General features: G+C 44.4%; 1 protein-coding gene across 1 annotated transcript; it reads left to right on the top strand.

Moving 5' to 3' along the window:
* Window positions 1–6,730: 6,730 nt before the first annotated feature.
* On the top strand, window positions 6,731–9,608 carry LOC138262413 (uncharacterized protein F54H12.2-like). Its single transcript, XM_069212314.1, has 2 exons — window positions 6,731–7,582; window positions 9,588–9,608. The coding sequence occupies exons 1-2, from the start codon at window positions 6,731–6,733 to the stop codon at window positions 9,606–9,608; spliced, it is 873 nt and encodes a 290-aa protein (XP_069068415.1).
* The last annotated feature ends 9,390 nt before the right edge of the window (window positions 9,609–18,998 follow it).

Raw genomic sequence — 18,998 nt, 5'->3', positions numbered from 1 at the left:
TCATAGAGTGACAGATGGGAGCGAACGTCACTCACATCCACCATTCCATCCCGGTTTGTATTGTTAAAGATGTGTAATAATACAGCAGCAGGAGTGGGCACTGCCACTAGACAAGTGGTAATCAAATCTTGAACGCTTTGCATGTTACTCATACAGAAGTGAGATATATTCAGCACTTCCTGCGCTAGATGAATCCAAACATTGTTCGGTTGATGCAGCAGCGTTGGCATCTGCGGCTGACGGTTGAATTTTTGGGCTATGAGCCCCTCCCGCTCCCCGGTGGAGTCTCCCGAACGGGCTCCATACACCACACTCATGGCACAGGCACTCCACAGGATGATCTGAAAAGAACAAAGGACAAAACACGTATTATCATTCTCGCAGATAACATTTGTCAGCGGGAACATGTTCCCATTTGTCTTGACCAGGTCGCATAACTACCAGGACATTGTCTGGTCCAGTGGCGATGACATCAGCGGGTTGAGGAGGGTTATTTGGGGATTCAATCCACACTTTGGCCCCTGGGTTCTTGTCAGTAGATCCGAACCCTCCTTTGCCTCTCACAGTGAGAAGAGCTGGGGCGCTCCCCTTCTTAACAACACCTCCATAAACCGGCATGATGACAATTTGGGCAACGCGATCACCAGGTTGCACCACTAGGTCTGTGTCACCACTGTTCAAGAGAATGACTTTCAACTCGCCTTGGTAGTCTGCATCTATCACGCCTCCTAAAACTTGGATGCCCCTCAAGGCAAGCCCAGATCGAGGGGCGATCAGACCGTAATGTTCAGGGGGAATCTGAATTCCCACCCCAGTTTCAATCAGAGTGATGTCTCTAGGTTTCAATCGATGCATGTGTAAAGCACATAAGTCAAGTCCTGCAGATTCTGGTGTAGCTCGATATGGGGCCAAAGCTCCTGGAGCTGTTTCCCAATACACAATGGTATTGCTCGTTGTAAACGGATTAATCTGTAAAGCAGGTGTGAGCATTCTCATGAGAGGTGTCTCAGCATTCGTAAGGGGTCGGTTGTTCAAAATTTGCAAAGCATCATACAAATTATCTCTCCACCCCTTCAGTGTCCCATCATTCAGTTTACGCAATTGTTCTTTCAGCAACCCATTCATTCTCTCAATCAGTCCCGCTGCTTGGGGGTAGTAAGGTATGTGAAAAATCCACTCAATATTGCGTTGTGCACAATAGTCCTGCACTAGTCTGCCCTTGAAGTGGCTGGCGTTATCACTTTGAATCTGGAGTGGCACTCCATAGTACAGAATCAACAGATCTAGTGTTTTCAGGGTGCTCTGTTGAGTTGCGCGCTTGCAGGGAAAGGCTATGAGATAACCAGAGTAAGTGTCTACCACGGTGCAGGCATACTGACACCCTCTGCTCACGGGCATTGGTCCAATGTAATCAATCTGCCAAATCTGTCCTGGCAACTTACCTCTACCTAGCTGGCCTCTCACCACCTGTGGGACTGGTCTGTGCTGTGCATGCTGACAAATGGGACATTCAATGATCGCTGTTTTAATCAAATCTAGGGGAAGATGCATCCCTCTAATCTCAGCCCACCTGTGAGTAGCCTTTTCTCCAAGATGTCCGCATTTCTGGTGTGCCCATTTAGCCATTCCCACCAAATCAGAACTCTGCGCCTCCACTTCAGCCTCTTGAATCTTGGCTCGATCGTCTGCAAGACAATTGAACCATCGGTCTAATGAATCAGTTGGACAGTGAGCGTCCACATGATAGACAGTCACGGTGCTTTGAGGTAACATTTCCCAGATCTCCTGCCATAACTCCTTCCCCCATACCTCTTTGTTATGGATTTTGTACTGATGTGCATGCCACGTGGGAAGCCAAGTGGCTAACCCATTGGCGGTAGACCAGGAATCTGTATAAATGTGACATTTTCCGGGTAGCTCCTGTTTTAAAGCCTGATACACGGCATAAAGCTCTGCATACTGGCTACTTTTTCCCTGTCCTGTAGTTGTCAAAAGCTTCTTGGTAACAGGATTATAGGACACTGCCTTCCAGTGCCTTTTCGCTCCAACATATTTTGCTGAACCATCTGTGAACCACACATGTTGTTTGTCATCTGCAGACAAGTCTGCGAACGGCTGGCCCCACCCTACTGGGGATTCACACACTGAAGGTACATCATGCAACATTTCGGAATTCTCCACTGGAGCCTGCGCTACCTGCTCATGCAAAACGGCGGTCCCTTTTGGACCCGCTCGTGCCCTGTCCTGGACATACCATTTCCATTTTATAATGCTGGCTTCTTGCGCATGTCCAATTCTATGAGTTTTTGGGGAACTCATCACCCACTGCATGATGGGAATCTCAGGCCTTAAAATCACATTGTGTCCCAGTGTAATTTGCTCAGTATCAACCAGGGCCCAATAGCAGGCCAGCAGCTGCTTCTCAAAGGGAGTATACCGCTCTCCTGCCTCAGGTAACTTCTTTGTCCAAAATCCCAGGGGCACCCTCTTTCTTCCTTGTTTTTGCCATAAACTCCAATTGGCATACTGCCCCTGGACTGTCACATTCAATTCAATGTCTCCCTCTCGAATCGGCCACAAATCCAAAGCATGCTGAATGGCGTCTTTCGCCAATTCAAACGTGCGCTGCTCCTGCTCTCCCCATTCAAACGCATTTTTCTTTCGTGTAACTTTGTACAATGGGGCCAAAATCTGAGACAAATGGGGTATATGTTGTCTCCAATACCCGAATAGTCCTATAAAACTCTGGGCTTCCTTCCGATTTCGCGGTACTGCGAATTCCTTAATCTTTTGTTTCACTTTTGGCAACACTTCTCTGTGTCCCTGATTCCACTGAATGCCCAAAAATTTCACGCTCTGAGACGGTCCCTGCACTTTCTCGGGGTTAATCTCCCACCCTTGATTCTGCAAATGTTCCACCACCCTGTCTAGCTGAATTTGCACCTGTTCTTGCGTCTCTCCCTGCATCATCACGTCATCTATATAGTGGGAAATTTGCACTCCAGGAACCACTGGTACTTCATCCAAATGCTCTGCCACCTGCCGGTGGCAGATAGTGGGGCTATGTAAATACCCCATGGGTAATCTACAGAAGGTGTACTGACGCCCCGCCCATTGGAATGCCAGCTGAGGCTGGCTCTCAGTAGCTATTGGTATTGTAAAGAAGGCATTGGCAATGTCAATGGTTGCATACCAAGTCCCACTGTGTTTCTGTATGTTCTCAATCAAGGTAATGGTGTCTGGGACCGCTGCAGTCAGAGGAGGTGTATGTTTATTCAATTGGCGATAATCAATGCAAATCCTCCAACTGTTATCACTTTTACGAACAGGCCAGAGGGCATTATTCCACGCAGTGGTGATGGGAACTATTACCCCGGCCTCTAGTAAATCATGTATAGTCTGGCTAATCTCCTCATGTCCTCCCGGTATTCTGTACTGTTTCATTTGAATCACTTTAGTAGCTTGGGGAAGTGTTACCGGAGGAATCTTCAACAGCCCCACCCTTGCGGCGGCTATTGATATAAATCTTTTGGAACCAAATTGATAACATCCATCTTCCAAATGTAGGGTCATCCCTTTCAAAATGTCAATTCCAATAATGTATTCGGGAATGGGCACAATCAGGACAGTGTATTCTCTCTTTGGAAGTGCCCCTATTTTCATGGGAACCATTATCTGCACTGCCGGGGTTTCTTTTCCGCCCAATCCCGTAATGGTAAAGTACTGTCCCCTGAATTTTCTTGGATTGCCATGAATCAAGGTGGCCTCCGCTCCGGTGTCAACGAGGGCTCGAACTTTTTGAACATTTCCACGTTTCCAATAAATTTCTACTTTGACATGAGGTCTGTTATCTTTGCGAGCCCATCCCTGCACCGGAGTTTGGCCTGTTTCCTAATCTATTTTCACTCTGCGCACATCAGAGTCTGCCCAAGTCAAATCTGGATACAGTTTGCGGTAATTCTCAGGGAACTCCTCCTCCCTGTCTCTGCTTCGCAACCTCTCTGAGCTTACCAGCTCCCTCTCCCACTCTCTTCCTCGAGTTTTCCCAGAACCTGTCAGTTCCCGGTCTCTCTCCCTGCTCCGGGTTCCCTCTGCGCTTCGGTGCTCTTCCTCCCAATTTCCGTCCTCTGGGGATCTCTCTCTACTGTGGGGTTTTCTCCCTCTCTCCCCCTTTTCACTCTCACGCTCCTCCCCTCCTGCTTTTCTCTGGTTCACCACTTTGTTATCCTTCTTGTTCCCTTTCCTACTCCCCTCCTTCTTATCCAAACCGCGTTTGCGGTACATTTCCCACATGTCCTTGGTGCTTATCCCATCAATTTCATTCCTGGTCACCCCATCTCGCATCAAGGCCTGAAACATGTCTCGCCTTGTCACCCTGTTGTTATCAGTACGATTCTCAGACCGTGAATTCCTCTCTGGCTTAGCCCATTCTCCTAAATCACTTAACTCACGCACCGCTTCTACCACCTGAGACAATGGGTTACCTGTCTGATTAATTAACAAAGTCATGATGACATGCTTATATGCAGGAGGAGCAGCCCTAATCAGCCGGTTTCGCACAGACACACTTAAAATTCCATTCATCAAATCATGGGCATTACCCATAAAGATAGCTGTTTTCATCCCTTCTTCCTTCAATCTCTGTACTGCATCTCTCAAAGTATACCAAGGTTTATCATTAGGCGGCCAGTCTGACTCTGTCGGATACTTCTGAGCACACCCTTGCGCCGCTAGCTCTAACAAATTGGTCATGGGACCATTCCCTGGATAGGTTCTAAACTCATTTTGAATAACCGGGTCTGTACTTAACATACAAAGCCTCGGGGCGTCGCCGTGATCCAATTGGACCCCCTGGCCCCCCATATCGTGCACCCGCACCAACCACGTAAGCAATGTTTCCCTAGACCTCTGTCGAAATCTGTCTATCACATCACTTAGTTCTTGCTGTGTATAATCCTCCAGGGCATCCAACATCACCCCTCCAGGATTAGCTGGGCTATGCTGTAACTTTCGCCGATATATGGGCTGCGCACGGACAACATTCCTGCGCTCTGTCTTCTCCTGTCTAACATCTTGGCAGTCATCGCCCCCGGACCCATCTGAAAAATCAGATGTATCCCAGATGTTTCCATCCCAAAATTCAGGGTCAAAGGCTAATCCTGCCTGAGAGATAGCTAAATGCACCTTCTTTTTATTAACTTTCCCTCTTCGTTTCTTGTGTTTATATTTAGCTACGCTAACAGCCGTTCTCTCTGCAACCAGTTGGTACATTTCCAACTTATCACTTAATAATTTATTTTGACAAGCTAGCATGGTAGAGGAATTTCGGGCTTCCACTAACTCCTTCTCCAGCTGCTCGTGGTCTTTTTGTAACTGTAAACATTTTTCATACAACTTTCGGTACGCAGAAAGCAAGATCCAGCCTCGCCTCCCCAACGCACAAACCTCCCTTCCCTTGTCAATCGACACTTTCCGTAAACAAATGAGAAGATCTTCAGGTTCCACATTTAACATACACGCATTCCAATTTTCACACAAACCAGCACAACGTGACCATTCCTGAGCTAAAAGTTTATACGGGGCAATTTCCCATCCCGGTATTTCTATGTCTGGATTTGCTACCTGAGAACCTGCTTTTGAGCTCGCTTTGATCTTATTAAGCATTTTCCCTTTTTTTTTTTTTCGAATCCTGCAAACGACTACGCCAATTTGTGCTGCTTTACTCTTCAGAATATCAAAACTATGCACTTCAGGATATTTTAAGGCACAATGTAAAGCAATCACTCTCAAACACCTTCGTAAGTAGAATAATCAAGTTTATTTAAGGGGCAAGTTCTCAGCTAGCAAAACTAAACCACACTAATATATATATATATATACATCAGGAGAATAACATGAGAATAATGATAAAGATATAAGCACTCTGTGAATAATTGCAAGAGTAAGTGCATATAATACGAGCACACACAATATACCTCAATGCTCAATAGCATGAAAATGACTGTAAGAGTAAGTGCATATTACGCGCGCACACACAATATACTTCAATGCTCAATAGCATGAAAATGACTGCAAGAATAAGTACACATTACGCGTGCACACACAATACACTTAATAAATTGAAAAGCTTCACCGAAAAGAGCGTCTGCATCCCTCCGCCGTACACAAAGCTGGGGAACCCAAATCAGCTGACACAGGGAGCCTCTGTTCGGGACAATCAGTCCTCCTGGCGTTGCGTCCAACCCAGGAGAGAGTTCCTAAACCAGCCCATCCAGGCCCCCAACTTTTATAGTATTTACTAACGCCCAGGAGTCTTTTCTAGAAAAAGACCCCTTCCTTTACAAATTGTGCAATCGGCGGTACCTTGTTCACCCTTCGAGACGTCTCCTCAGAACGGGCCAAGTTCCCAGGAGAGGACTCCAAGGTGAAGCTTGCATTCCTCCTTGTGTACAGGCGCATCCCCCTGTTGTTCTAACTGATAGCTCGTGGAATGTAAATAGCGCCCTTCGTACCAGGCAGATGGAGCGAAGTTGAGCAGAAAAACACCCACCCTTCAGCTTGCCGAAGCTTGTGGAAAAACACAGAACAGTGCCTTACGCACCGGACCAGACTCGACAAAATGGAGTCGTGAACCAAAATGGAAGCGAAGGCCCATGAAAGCAGAGGCCAATGGTCCACACTCTGCACCACTGTTTACCTTGCACGTGGTGCTGCCGCATGCACGTAGTGCATGCAGCAATACAATCTCAACAATACACTACTGCATCTCGTCTGCAAAATAACAAAAGCGAACAGCGCCAACATCGATGATGATGCTAAAGTGGCGCCAATCGTCTACCCCATCGCAACCATGTTTAATCAGGTGGACATTAACCAGGTCGATCGACTCGTTACGCAAATTGATAACATGTATGCCTACAGGGCCTACATAGAGAGTATTCCAAATTACAGTCACGAAGCCCTGGACACACAGCTTTCAGTGGGGCTCTTCTACAAAGATACTCACGCACATTTTGAGGACACGACTTTGGACGGTGGCATTGATGAATTTAAAAAAAGAGCCAGCTTTGCCGCAGGCAGTAGGCAGTTTGACCTTCTGGGGCGCATACATTCATACCTTTTCTTCCAAGATAAGCTTCTCGTCAACAGTATTGATCTTAAGATCAAGCTCATCCACAGCAAGGACGCGTTTTGTCTCATCAGTGGTGATGCAGAACAATATAAACTGGTTATATTGTCTGTGGGCCTGTTTATAAAGAGAGTAAAAGTGTCACCTAGTGTCAGACTGGCCCACGCTGAAGCTTTACAACTATTGAACGCCAAGTACGCCATTGAAAGAGTGGCTCTGAAGATATTCAGCATCCCCGCCGGTATTCAATTAACACAGCAGCAAAATCTATTTATGGGCCAACTCCCAAAACTCATCATCATAGGGTTTGTGGACAATACAGCTTTTAGCGGACTCTATATCTCTATCCCTTTCAACTTCAAACACTACGATATCAACTACGCTGCTTTGGTCTATGAGGGTGCTGTTATTCCCGCAAAACCGTTCACCCCGAGTTTTGGAACATCCAATTTTGTCAGGGAATATCTCTGTCTGGTCTCGATAACGGGGAAACACCTGCGTGACTCAAGAGTCGTTGTTTCGAGAGGGGGGTATGGGACCAGCTACACGCTGTTTGCGTTTGACCTGACTCCTGACATGGAAGACGGTGACCACTACAACTTGATCAAAAACGGAAATCTAAAAGCTGAAATACGCTTTACACAAGTGTTGGCTACCAACGTGAACATGATTGTATTCTCTGTATTCGACGGTGTCATCCAAGTCAATCACGCCCGACAGATTATATTTGACTATCATTAAAAGACAGTAAAATGGACACTGTGCAGATACGTGACTTCTTAAGCAGGCAAATACGCTAAGAAATACTTTTTAGGTGTATTTCCTAGCGACGGGCTACCGGGGGAGAGAGGTCCAGAAAGTCCCCGCACACTCATCTTTAACACCGACCCACATTACAAGGGTGGTATACATAGGGCGGCCATGTTTCTGGATGTAGACAAGATTGCAGTGTTTGACAGTGTAGCGGATTTCCCCGATCATAGCATTTATACAAAACCGATATTCAAATATGTAAAAAAAAAAAGCATCGGCCACAGTTGAGTATAACAAGCTGCGTGTACAGGATTCTCCAGCCATCACGTGCCGGGAACATTGAATATATTTTATTAGTAAAATGTCTGAGGGTGTGACGTTTAGAATTTTTTTTTAATCTGTATTCAGCCGATCTAGTAAACAACGATGGTATTGTTATGAAATATGTGAATGAAAACTCAAGGACTATGTTGAGCGTTGTTAAAACAGAATACGGTGTTTGTCAAAAGTGTAAGGCATTGTAACGCCTCTATTTGTACTGATGACTGTCTAAAATAAAAACATTTTTTAAACACGAATTTAAACTATGCATTTTTATTCACAAGCCACAAATTTTCATACCATTTTTAAAAAGATGTCGGACTACTGTTGAAAAGTTAAAAGTGTTTATTACAAACAGTTTTCAGCACAATCATTTACACTGGTAAATAAAGGAAGCAAAAATCTTTTGAGACGTGAACCTTTTAACAAAACTGTACAATGGTTCAAATGTCATGATAACATTAGAGCGGTAGCCAAGTGTTCATTTTGAACAGTCTCTTTTTAGGCGCCAGAGTTAGAGCGTTGCTGCTCCTAGACGGTGTTAGCTGCGGAAAGAAAGGTGATGTCGACACAGTGGGACTTGTGGTAAAAACACTGGGCTCGGATCTTTCAAACTATCAAGCCTTCGGCGGTGGTTGGCATTACCGACGATCGTGGAAGGAATGTTGAGTTCTGCAGAGGAGTGTAGGAACTGCTCCCATCCTCTAGGAGCGTTTTGCGTCGATAGGGTTATGTTGTGTGTGAGACCTCTGACCAGATCGTACATGTGTGATCCAGCAACCGGTTGTCCCTTATAAATGAATTCACCTCGGTCGTTCCACGAGGTCAGATCTTTAGTAGAAGTCATTTTACTGAGCAGCATTTGCACCGCCTCTCTTTACCTCTGGCTTATATTTTTTAAAAGGTCTTCGACAAAGGCGTCCGTGGGGAATTGGGGGGCCTGGGTCTTGAGGCTCTACAGGGTCTGCTGGCGGCTGTTCCATGTAGGGTGAATACAGAGTCAGTTTTTTTTTCTCCAATTTCCATTGTTTGTAATACTGTAAAAAGTTTTGAAGGGCTCCTGAGAAAAAATATGTGTCATGTGGTTTTAAATCTGTTCGGTTCAAAATGGCTTTGATCTCAGCATCGAGACGCTGCGTCTAGTTTCTGTGTATGTCCCAGACGTCGGTTGTAGAAGGGCCCAACTGTTCAAGCTGTTGGCGTGGTACAAGATACATTTTTTGGGTGTGCTCCATCAGGTCCTCGACAGGAGACCTGTAATTAGCGTTATAGCTATACCCAACAGGGACCCTATAAAACCTCAAGGATGTTTGACCAGTTTCTTTTTAGAAAGGAGCAACGCCCTTTTATTGCTGAGCTTCTTAATAATGTGGCACTTCTTCAGCACGAGGAACTGGCTCGTTGATATCGGGACATTACCTTTTAGGGTGTCTAGGGCTATTTCTGAAATGGAGCCACTAAAACCTCCAAAGCCGTGAACAAGATAGCCTTTCTTTTCAGGGGGCTGGCCGTGACCAGCATTTTTAGGAGGTCTAAATTATGCCGTAGCTGCGCAGACATGTTTGCGACCTTATATTATAAGGTTTAGAGTGTAAATGTTATAAAAGTCTTCTTAATGGGTCTTTTTATAGTCTTTGGGGACTGTTTTAGGCATGTAAGCGACTGGGAAGTCTGGTGGGAACATACCGGAACGTAGTCTGTACTCTTCTAGAGTATTGGGTTTTAAATCTACCAATAAGTAACCGTGGGGTGTTTCGGTAGTGTTGTTAAACGCTTCCATACAAAACTGTGTGTTTCCGGGGTACATCTGTTTAGCTATAATTGATATCTGAAACTTGTCGTGGGGGGTTTTAAACAAGACCAGATATGAGGCATTGAGAGTTATAGAACGACTGCTCTTACCCTTGTAAAACAAGTTCTGCACGATGTAGCATATGCTTAGATTACGATGATGTGAATATTGAGTAAAAGCCCTCTCGATCTCGGGGTGGTCCCCACCTTCGAGCATGGGATCGTCCACAATGACCATGTTTACAAGGTGTTTAGGTAACAAGTCATCATCGTTGAGATTACTGGGGGTGCCTTCTATAAATCTGATGTGCTGGAACTTTAGGGATAGTGCAGTGTAAAGAGCTTGCCAGCAGGAATAAAGCCATACAATGTTGTTAGGGATCTGAGATAAAACACCTCGAGCATTTTCTAACAGTTTGTTCATAAAATAACTTTTACCACTATTTGGGGAACCTGCTAAAATGCAGGAGAATGGATGTTGCAGCATCGTGTCCATAGCGGTTGGGTGTTTGCCCCTCTAATGTCTTTTAATAACCGTACAGTAGTGATTTGTGGTCATCGGTCAGGACACTTTTATCAAACACTACACATAGGGTTTTATATAACAGCTGTGTTGTAATTTCCCACTTTTTCTTGGACCTACTATGCTGGGGTGATTTATGACTATCGCTTTATTATTGTTGCAATTGCTCGATGCGTAGTACTCGTGCACCAGACCCTTCGACTGTCAACATTTATTTTAACTGTATTGCTTACGTTTAAAGTGATACCTTTGACTTTCATGCAAACCCTGTTGTTAGAAGTTTTGTAACTGTAGGCCTTGGGTCCTGAGGAAGTGTACTCAAGTATGTATTCATCCTTTTCGAGCTTTGCTGGTGAAATCACCTAGATAATCACCTAGCGCAGGATCTTCATCACCCTCTTTACTCACAAAAATTACAGAGTCGGTGTTGTGGTACAAACAGCAGTCCTGAAGCTTATCCAGCAACCTGTAAAGCCCTAGATGATCGTGAGTGGTTGTGAAGCACGCTATGAAAATGTTTATATTGTTACAAGTTGTGGGGTACTCTTTGGCGTATTTCCAACATAGAACGGCCATCTCATCGTCGATAAATTTGCAACTGGACACATCGGAAGACGGAGCAAATAGATACTTAAAAAGATTGTCTGGATCTGTGACGATGGATGTGTTTGACAAGTTGGTACGCTGTGCGAATTTTCCCCATAAAGAATTAAGACAGAGCGGAGCTAACTGACGTCTGGTGGGGTTAACCTTAATGAACGCCGGTCTCAGCGTAATACCCTCATGATCGTGGTAATCGGCGATGCACTTTTGCTTCCAGGGCTCATCGATGCACCAGTCGGGATACCCCGATGCCTCCTGTTTGTCTCTGAGAAACAAGTTGATGTACTGAGAAAAGAGTTGGGTTGTGGTGTGAGGAAAGTGCCAAATTTCCAGTATTTTACCGAGGCGGTACCCTTTCTTGAGGGCCGTTTGTACCTTGATGGTTCACCACATCCCCTCCAGCAGCCTTTGCTCATCACTATGTCTACAATCGCTAGTCTGTTTACTTTCAGAGCATGTTTGACATACGGGGAACATTAGCTTACCGTTGACTCTGTACGGAAGCACCGGGAAGTAAAGCTTTCACGGAGGGTGGATTTGACACTTAACGAGACCAAAGTACTCATCTAGGGGCTTAAAGTTCCTATATATGATCTTAGGATTCCCAACCGGGTACAACTCCACCTTGTTCACTTATGGATACAGACTGGTGAAGTCGTAGTAGTGTATTTTCTCATCCTCACCAGTGACCCGGTACAGCTGTATGGAGTTTGTACAACCGCTGAATAAGGGGTCGTGGGGTTCCAACGGTGATGGTAACTGGCGGCTCTTAATGAAAGCACCGAGTTCTGCATCTTTTGCCAGATCTTATAACCCCCTTGTGCTCCCAGAGGGTTCTCAGAACAAAGCTTCTGTTTTCAACATACTGCACCTTCGCCAAAGGCTTTTGGCAACTTACTCAACTTCATGGGTAGAAAATTCAAGGTGTCTATGAACCTAATTTCAAAAGGTACAACCTTTAACAGCATCAGTTTGGAGCCCTGGGTGACAAGCTCTACTGCCATCTTTTCATGAATCAGGTCCCGGGGAATAAAGAACGAATCGTGCGCTTTCGAGTTGTGAGCCAGCATTGTATACTTGTAGTATTTCGGCTGCATGAACGTGTTGAGGAAATCATTCACGCATGACCTGCCTTCAAACTCCCAGTTTTCATCAGCTGTTAGATGATGAGCGTAAATGTAGTTAAGCTGGTGCACACCCGTCTCCTGCGTACACTCTATATCGAATACGATATAGTCTTCTGTTTTTTTCTGGGGAAAGCCTTCAAGCGTGTAACACTCGTGTGCGGTTCCGGCTATAAAATACGCTTTACACCTGGGACATTGCATACCATTACAATTGTGTTTGTTGGCCTTGTAGCGCCTGCAAGTCTGACAGTCCGATTTACGTTTGCACTGTGCGAGGCTGACATGTACCTGCAAACAGTCTTGAGACCTACATAACATCTTACATGCCAAACAGTTAAGCTTTTGAGAAGCATCGTCGACGCACCCGACCCTCTGACACATTTTACAGTGCATTTCACACTGGTGTCTGGTCCGGTTGTTGTATATGGGGTCGCAATGCTTGCACACGTACTTGGCTCCCAGAAAACCCTTCGGGTTCAAGATCCCGTAAACGTGGTTATCGTGATGGAGCACATAAACGGTCTTGTTTTTCACACGCTCATCAGTAGTAAAGTACTTCCAAGAACCGCTGTGGTATAGAACTTTTACCGTAACAGCAAAATGATTCTCAAAAAGTCCCCGGTCCCCAAAACCAACCAGTCTGTCGGGCGGTATTCAGAGCGCCTCGTGGGCGTCCGCTGCCATAGACATAATGACGTGGTCTGGGGTAGCTCTGTCCATCAACAAACCCGCAATGCTCGCCGCCACGCACATATTGGTAGTTCCGTTGTTAAAGTCAAGCAACCATCGATATTTCTTGCTGATTATTTTACTATACATGACGCTCTTTAAGGTTCTGGAAGCACCGCCCTCATGACCCCTAACAATGAGGGCGATGATTCTGAAGGTCCCGTAAGCCAACAATTCAGCCTTGCTCTGTAATAGCTTAGACAGGTTTCCTAGAAACGTAACAGCGTCAAACACATCTCGAGACGGCCGTCTGGTAAATAGAGGACTGTTGAGACCCTGCCCCTGAAAATGTAGCTGGAAGAAATTGTAAGGCCCCACATCGTGTAGCAATTGTTCTATGAGCAATTGTACAGCCTGGTGGATAGCTATAACACCCTGATCAGAGGAGTTTATACGATCTAGGTTAATAAAACTAAACTCCTCATAATGCTCTGTAGCTTTAAACCGCTCTACGTTGCGACTATATCGTCTCACGCTCTCTAGAAACACTAGATCGGAAGTCCCAGGCTGAGGATCTATACTAGAGGGGGGACTCACTGGAGGGTCATTTTGGGGAGTCTGACCATTGTTTAGGGAGCCTGTATTGTTTATCCTCCGCACTGCACATATTCTGGCTTTCTTTAATTTACTTAATAAAATCAGCCCACTTTTGCTTCTTAACGACCCACCCGCTTTTAAGGAGTCTCCCACCACCTATTTGAACAATCTCAGTGACACACTCTGGAGCTGAACCCTCTGAGGACAATACTATAGGTCCCTTCGATGCATGTTTCAAGTGTTTGGGGTCTTTGAGTCGTCCTACCTGTCGCAGAGGGGGTTTGAAGTTTGTGACTGTCCCTGTGTTCTCCCTGAAATGTATCTTTTGGGAACATGAAGGGTGTGTTTTAGATGCTGCTGGCAATGTCTTTGGAACTTGAAGGTGTTCTGTATGATTTTTAGTTTTGATAGAGCGTTAGAAATGCAGGGCTTTAGTTAGTACAGCCCCTACCTTTTTGTTATATTTGGGACCCCTAAATGTTGAACCGTAGCCCCATAGAACGCTTCTCGGTCCTAGTCACGCCGGCATCACCCCTATGTCCGTAGCGGCTGATTCACAGGCCTGGATAACCTCGGTTCTATACCGCTCCAGCCTGTGGATTACCTCTCTCAGAACGACCCTCAGGGGTCGCTTCCTTTCTCCAACATGTCTCGGTTTTAACGACTGTGTGTGAACACCCTGGGACTTCAGAGGTCTGAGAGTAGCTAAAAGACGTGTCAAAACTATGGTTTTGACCTTCGCTCTAACCCAAGCTACTGTCAGGTATGTTGAGACCGGTGACATTATAATTACCCTTGACACAGGGCTGGTAGGGTCGTAGAATCCAGGAGGTTTTTGGAGGTGACAACAGGTCTTGGAAACTTAATTGGTTATTGTAGTAACCCAAGGCCTCTGTGGTGTAGGCTTTGTAGGGACTGTGTACCTGTGTTTGCCCTTGTTCGAGGTCTACAACGTGCTCGGCTGCTGTCGGGGTTTCAGAACTCTCCGGACTACCAGCCAACCCTTTGAGATGGTCAATACATTGGAAGTAAGAGGTCTGCTCCGCCTGGTCTGTTTCAGGATCGCCACCCTCGGGTTCTTGATTGTTATTTTTATATGGTTTTGGGGATACTCCCCCGGGAAGAACGTGGGTATTATCAGCCACAGGTGTTGAACAAATAGAGTCTCCCTGGTTCTGTGCATTTGCCTCTTTTTTAATAATGAGTTTTGAGGACCTGTTTGTAGGACCGTCAGCGCATGCTTCTGCCTCCTATTCTTATGGGAAATTTTGTTCACTTATGGTTGTACTTCTGATTGGGGATCCCCTTCAATGGGTTTACAATGTCCTTGTTGATGTATGATGGCGCTTGGTAGCGCACAATCTTTGAAACCCATAGAGGGTTGCTAAAGTGTGAAACATGTAGGAGTGTTCAAAGGGTCTTGTGTAGGCATCACACGGATAATGGTGTTGTTGCTGTATGATGTACCTGGTTCATTTACAGCTGCGTCGCTCTCAACGCTAGCCAGTACCCGGACGTTTTGAAGCTTCATGGTGATATCCTCGAGTGGTGTCACCATTCGTTTTCGCTTACGTCGGTCCCCTTCAGAGTTAACTTGCGTCGTCTCCGTGGTGAATACATAAAAGTACGTATTAGACAAATTATAAGACGTCACGTATGATTACCATACCCTATCTACATGCACCACACTTCTAACTTTTTACAATACATTTTTACAACCCTTACTATATGCCCGATTAGTAACCTGTTGAGAGATAAAGATGTTAGGGTTCTTTTTAACTCTACAGTTGTGAAAGACATACCTCTTTTGTTCCTTAGAGGCTTTCCTTTCTTTGCGGATGGCCCTTCGCCAGTTGCCTTGGACTTTCATTTCTGACTCTTCTTTTTTGTGACGGGTTCTACCTTTAAAGGTCCTACGCCGTCCAGGTACGCTTCCATGTTGACTGTAAATGAGAAAAAAAAAAAAAGACATCAGCGCAGTGTTTAGAATATAATAACAGGTCTGGTTCTAATAGACCGCCTGAGGGTTTCAACCTAGACTATTCTAATGTTAACATAACGTTTGCAACAAGTCCCTATTTTATTTACCTGCAAGAGTTGTAATAGGTGACACTGTGTTTACAGCGTCTTGAGCGTCTAGGATTTGCTGCAGAGCATCCACAGCAACCTGTACTTCGGCGTTGTAACCTGTAAAACATTTTAGAAAAATTACCAAATAAAGCACCTAGGGTATAACACTGAGGGTTGCTGATTGGTCTCTAAGCTATAAAGCTCTAAATAAATGTCCAAGCTAGTTCTGGGATATCCTGCGTACAGACCAGACAAATTGACATTGAAATAATATCTAACGAGAGCCGTAGGTTTTAGGTCTCAACACACTTTGACAACCCATCATTTATAAAAACCTAGGCACTAGTCATGAATAAAATAAGTTATAAACAATAACCGTACATAGGGCTACCCGGTTAAGTAAAATATTTTTAAAATAGAAACATCAAAACCCAGACGGGTCGTGTTACAACATTTGCGCAGAATTCCAACATTTATTTTGACCGTCTCTAAACATGGTTTAGAGCCTAAAAGCATTTACGGTTAGCAGAGCATTAACACCTCCAAAAATAATTTGAAAATTGAAAATGCCATGAAAACTTTTACAACAGTGCGCAAGTTGCAAGCGCTAGCTAAAGTTGCAAAAGCGATTGTAATACATTAGAAAAAGACCACATGCGCATTTCATATTAACATTGCAAAATACACTTCGCACCATTAATTAAATATTACAAATGCGTGTTTCACAAGTCTCAGGGACGCCATCACTTTTCAACATGGGCACTTTACACGTATTAAATCAAACCGATGGACAGTTTGAAAACTGCGCAGAATAAAACGCTACAAAACATCAAGGGTTGCACTATTTAGAAAAATGTTAAAAAAGCACATTGTTACTTACGACATAATCACATCTTAGCATTATTAGCCCTAAACAACATATTTTTTTATATATTTAGACGTTTACAGTGCGCATAAAATACACTTTTGGGAAAGGTAGGGGTATAGGAAAGTCAGAGAAAAAATAGATAGGGACATATTCTAATATTTAGGATTAGCAGCCCAATTTTTCAATATTGTAACACAGTGGCAGATTACTAATATTGCCCCTTCCCATTTTAGGGTTAAAATATGGACGTTGCACGAAACATAAAAACACATTTCTCTGCAAAAAAGTCTGTAATGCACCCTCTCACACAACACTACCATTTAAAAAAACTAAATAAGGGCAGCATCATTTAAAACAAGGTTTATTTAATTTTATCAGGGAAGCCTCTCTACAGAACAGGGGGGGTGACTGTACCAATACCCATGCTTTTCTGGGTTTTTTTTTTTTTTTTTGGGGGGGGCTTTAAAGAGTATTACTGGCACCCTCATGTATTTTATTTAAAAATAAAATAAAAATCATGTGTTTAAATATATGTTTTTTATTTTATTTTATTTAAAAATAATTTTAAAAAGTGGTTATTTAATCATATGGTTTTTATTTTATTTTTAAATAAAATAAAGTAAAAAACAAAGTAAAAAACCCAAAAACATGTGCTTATTTAAACACAGCATGATCATGCGTGCTGTGTTTTTTTACCACCAATGTTCTAGCTTTAAAGGGGCGGCACAGCCCCTCGCACTGCCGTGTGGCAAGAGGGCAGGGACGTCCCCACAGATACCCCAAACCAGCCCAAACCAGTCTGGACCTTTTTTCACGGCGGCGGACATGTTTTTCAGTTTTCCGCTGCCCTGGATGTTGCAGGGAGCCCTCCTGGAGGGCTCCAGACTAGTGCTTGCCCCCACCCCAACATCACCCAACAACAGCAGGTAGGAGATCGCCGCTTCGCATGAGAGCAAAACAGCGGCTCCATCCATTATTCTTGTAGTAGCGGGACTGTTGCGGTCCCGCTGCTGTATTTTTATGGGACCGGGATGGTCCTGCTGCTATTATAATAATGTAAGGAGCCTTCGCCTCGGCTGCTCTTACATTATTCTTGTAGCAGCAGGACTGTCGCGGTCATGCTGCTGTATTTTTATGGAACGGTCCCGCTGCTATTAGAAAAATTTAAGGAGCCTTCGCCTCGCTCTCATGCAAAGTGGCGGCTCCTTACATTATTCTAATAGTTACGGGACCATCCCGGTCCATTAAAAATACAATAGAGGAACCGTGACGGTCCCGTAGCTATTAGAATAATGTAAGAGCTGCTGCTTCATATGAGAGCAAAGCGGCGGCTCCTAATATTATTTTAATAGCTACGGGACCGTCGCGTTACTGCTGTTGGTGTATTTTTTATTTAAAAAGCCTCAGGGGGACCGCTGCCGTGCTCAGAGGCAACGGCCTCATGAGGCTTTTTAAATAAAAATACATCAACAGCAGTGGGCTTCAACGGGGTTCCACTGTTGTATTTTTATTTAATAAAGCATAAGGGATCACGATTGCGGATCCCATATGCTTTATTAAATAAAAATACAACAGTGGAACCCCAGCTGGTATGTTAGAATATGCCAGCCCTTCCCACGTCAAACACAAGTACAATCATTTAGCTATGCCAGTGCATGAGGGTTTGTCCTGTTGTAAGAAGCATAATGAAACGTAATTCCATATATCCCTTAACCCACAAAGTACTATGTTACACAGACTGCTCTCTGAAGTGTATTAATAAAATAAATGTCATATCCTGCGTAAAAAACGTAATTATAAAAATGCATTGTAAATATGTGTCAGTTACTTACCTGTAGTACCTGTTGTTCTCCCCCTGCGTTCTGGTCTGCGTCCTTCTGGGCCATGTTAGTTGTCTTGGGGTATGATCCTGGAATAACTCAGTGTTGGGTACAACTCCAAATTGGTGGAGACTTAAAACTGTCCAAGATGGGTCTGTGCACAGGATTACTGAGGGATTTTCTATACCGATGACAACTGTTAATTATTCACATATAATGCTTTAGAGAACAATGGTTCATGCATTTTGTTTTATGGCCCCTCGGTACAATGTGTGCTGTTAACCATACTGGGGGAATAGCAATACATGTTAGAGTGTCATATCAAAGGGTGTCTTGTGACACAAGCCTCACATTCTCTGGTCATAAATTCCAACCTTCCTCTACATTTTGACAGCTCTGGGACCCTTCAGATTCATTTGTGTAGGTTTGATGCTTTGACAAATACTCTCTGATTTAAATCATCCTCAGGCATTGTGTTTGTTGCAGCTGTTTACATTAGACTTTCAAGGGTCCATTCAAAGTTTTCAGCTCGACAGCCGTGGAATGTCTCTGACGTGTTGGGACTGATTTACAGCTGCCTCCGACAGTCTTTTTGGTGTAGCTGTTTGCACTAGGCTTTCAAGGGACCAATTAAAGTTTTCAGCTGGACAACCAGTAGAATGTATCTGACATGTTGGGACTGATTTACAGCTGCCTACGACAGTCTGTTTGTTGTAGCTGTTTGCAT

The sequence above is a fragment of the Pleurodeles waltl genome, chromosome 10 (assembly GCF_031143425.1).
Source record: "Pleurodeles waltl isolate 20211129_DDA chromosome 10, aPleWal1.hap1.20221129, whole genome shotgun sequence".
Taxonomy (NCBI): Eukaryota; Metazoa; Chordata; class Amphibia; order Caudata; family Salamandridae; genus Pleurodeles; species Pleurodeles waltl.
The sequence above is the reverse complement of the archived record's forward strand: the minus strand, read 5'-3'. Positions and strand labels throughout refer to the sequence as shown.

Excerpts from the sequence above, each read along its gene's own strand:
- LOC138262413 (XM_069212314.1), top strand. The coding sequence starts at position 6,731 with ATGCAGCAATACAATCTCAACAATACACTACTGCATCTCGTCTGCAAA. Across the intron at positions 7,583-9,587 it reads GTTTTGGAACATCCAATTTT|CACGAGGAACTGGCTCGTTG; the intron begins GTCAGGGAATAT and ends GCACTTCTTCAG.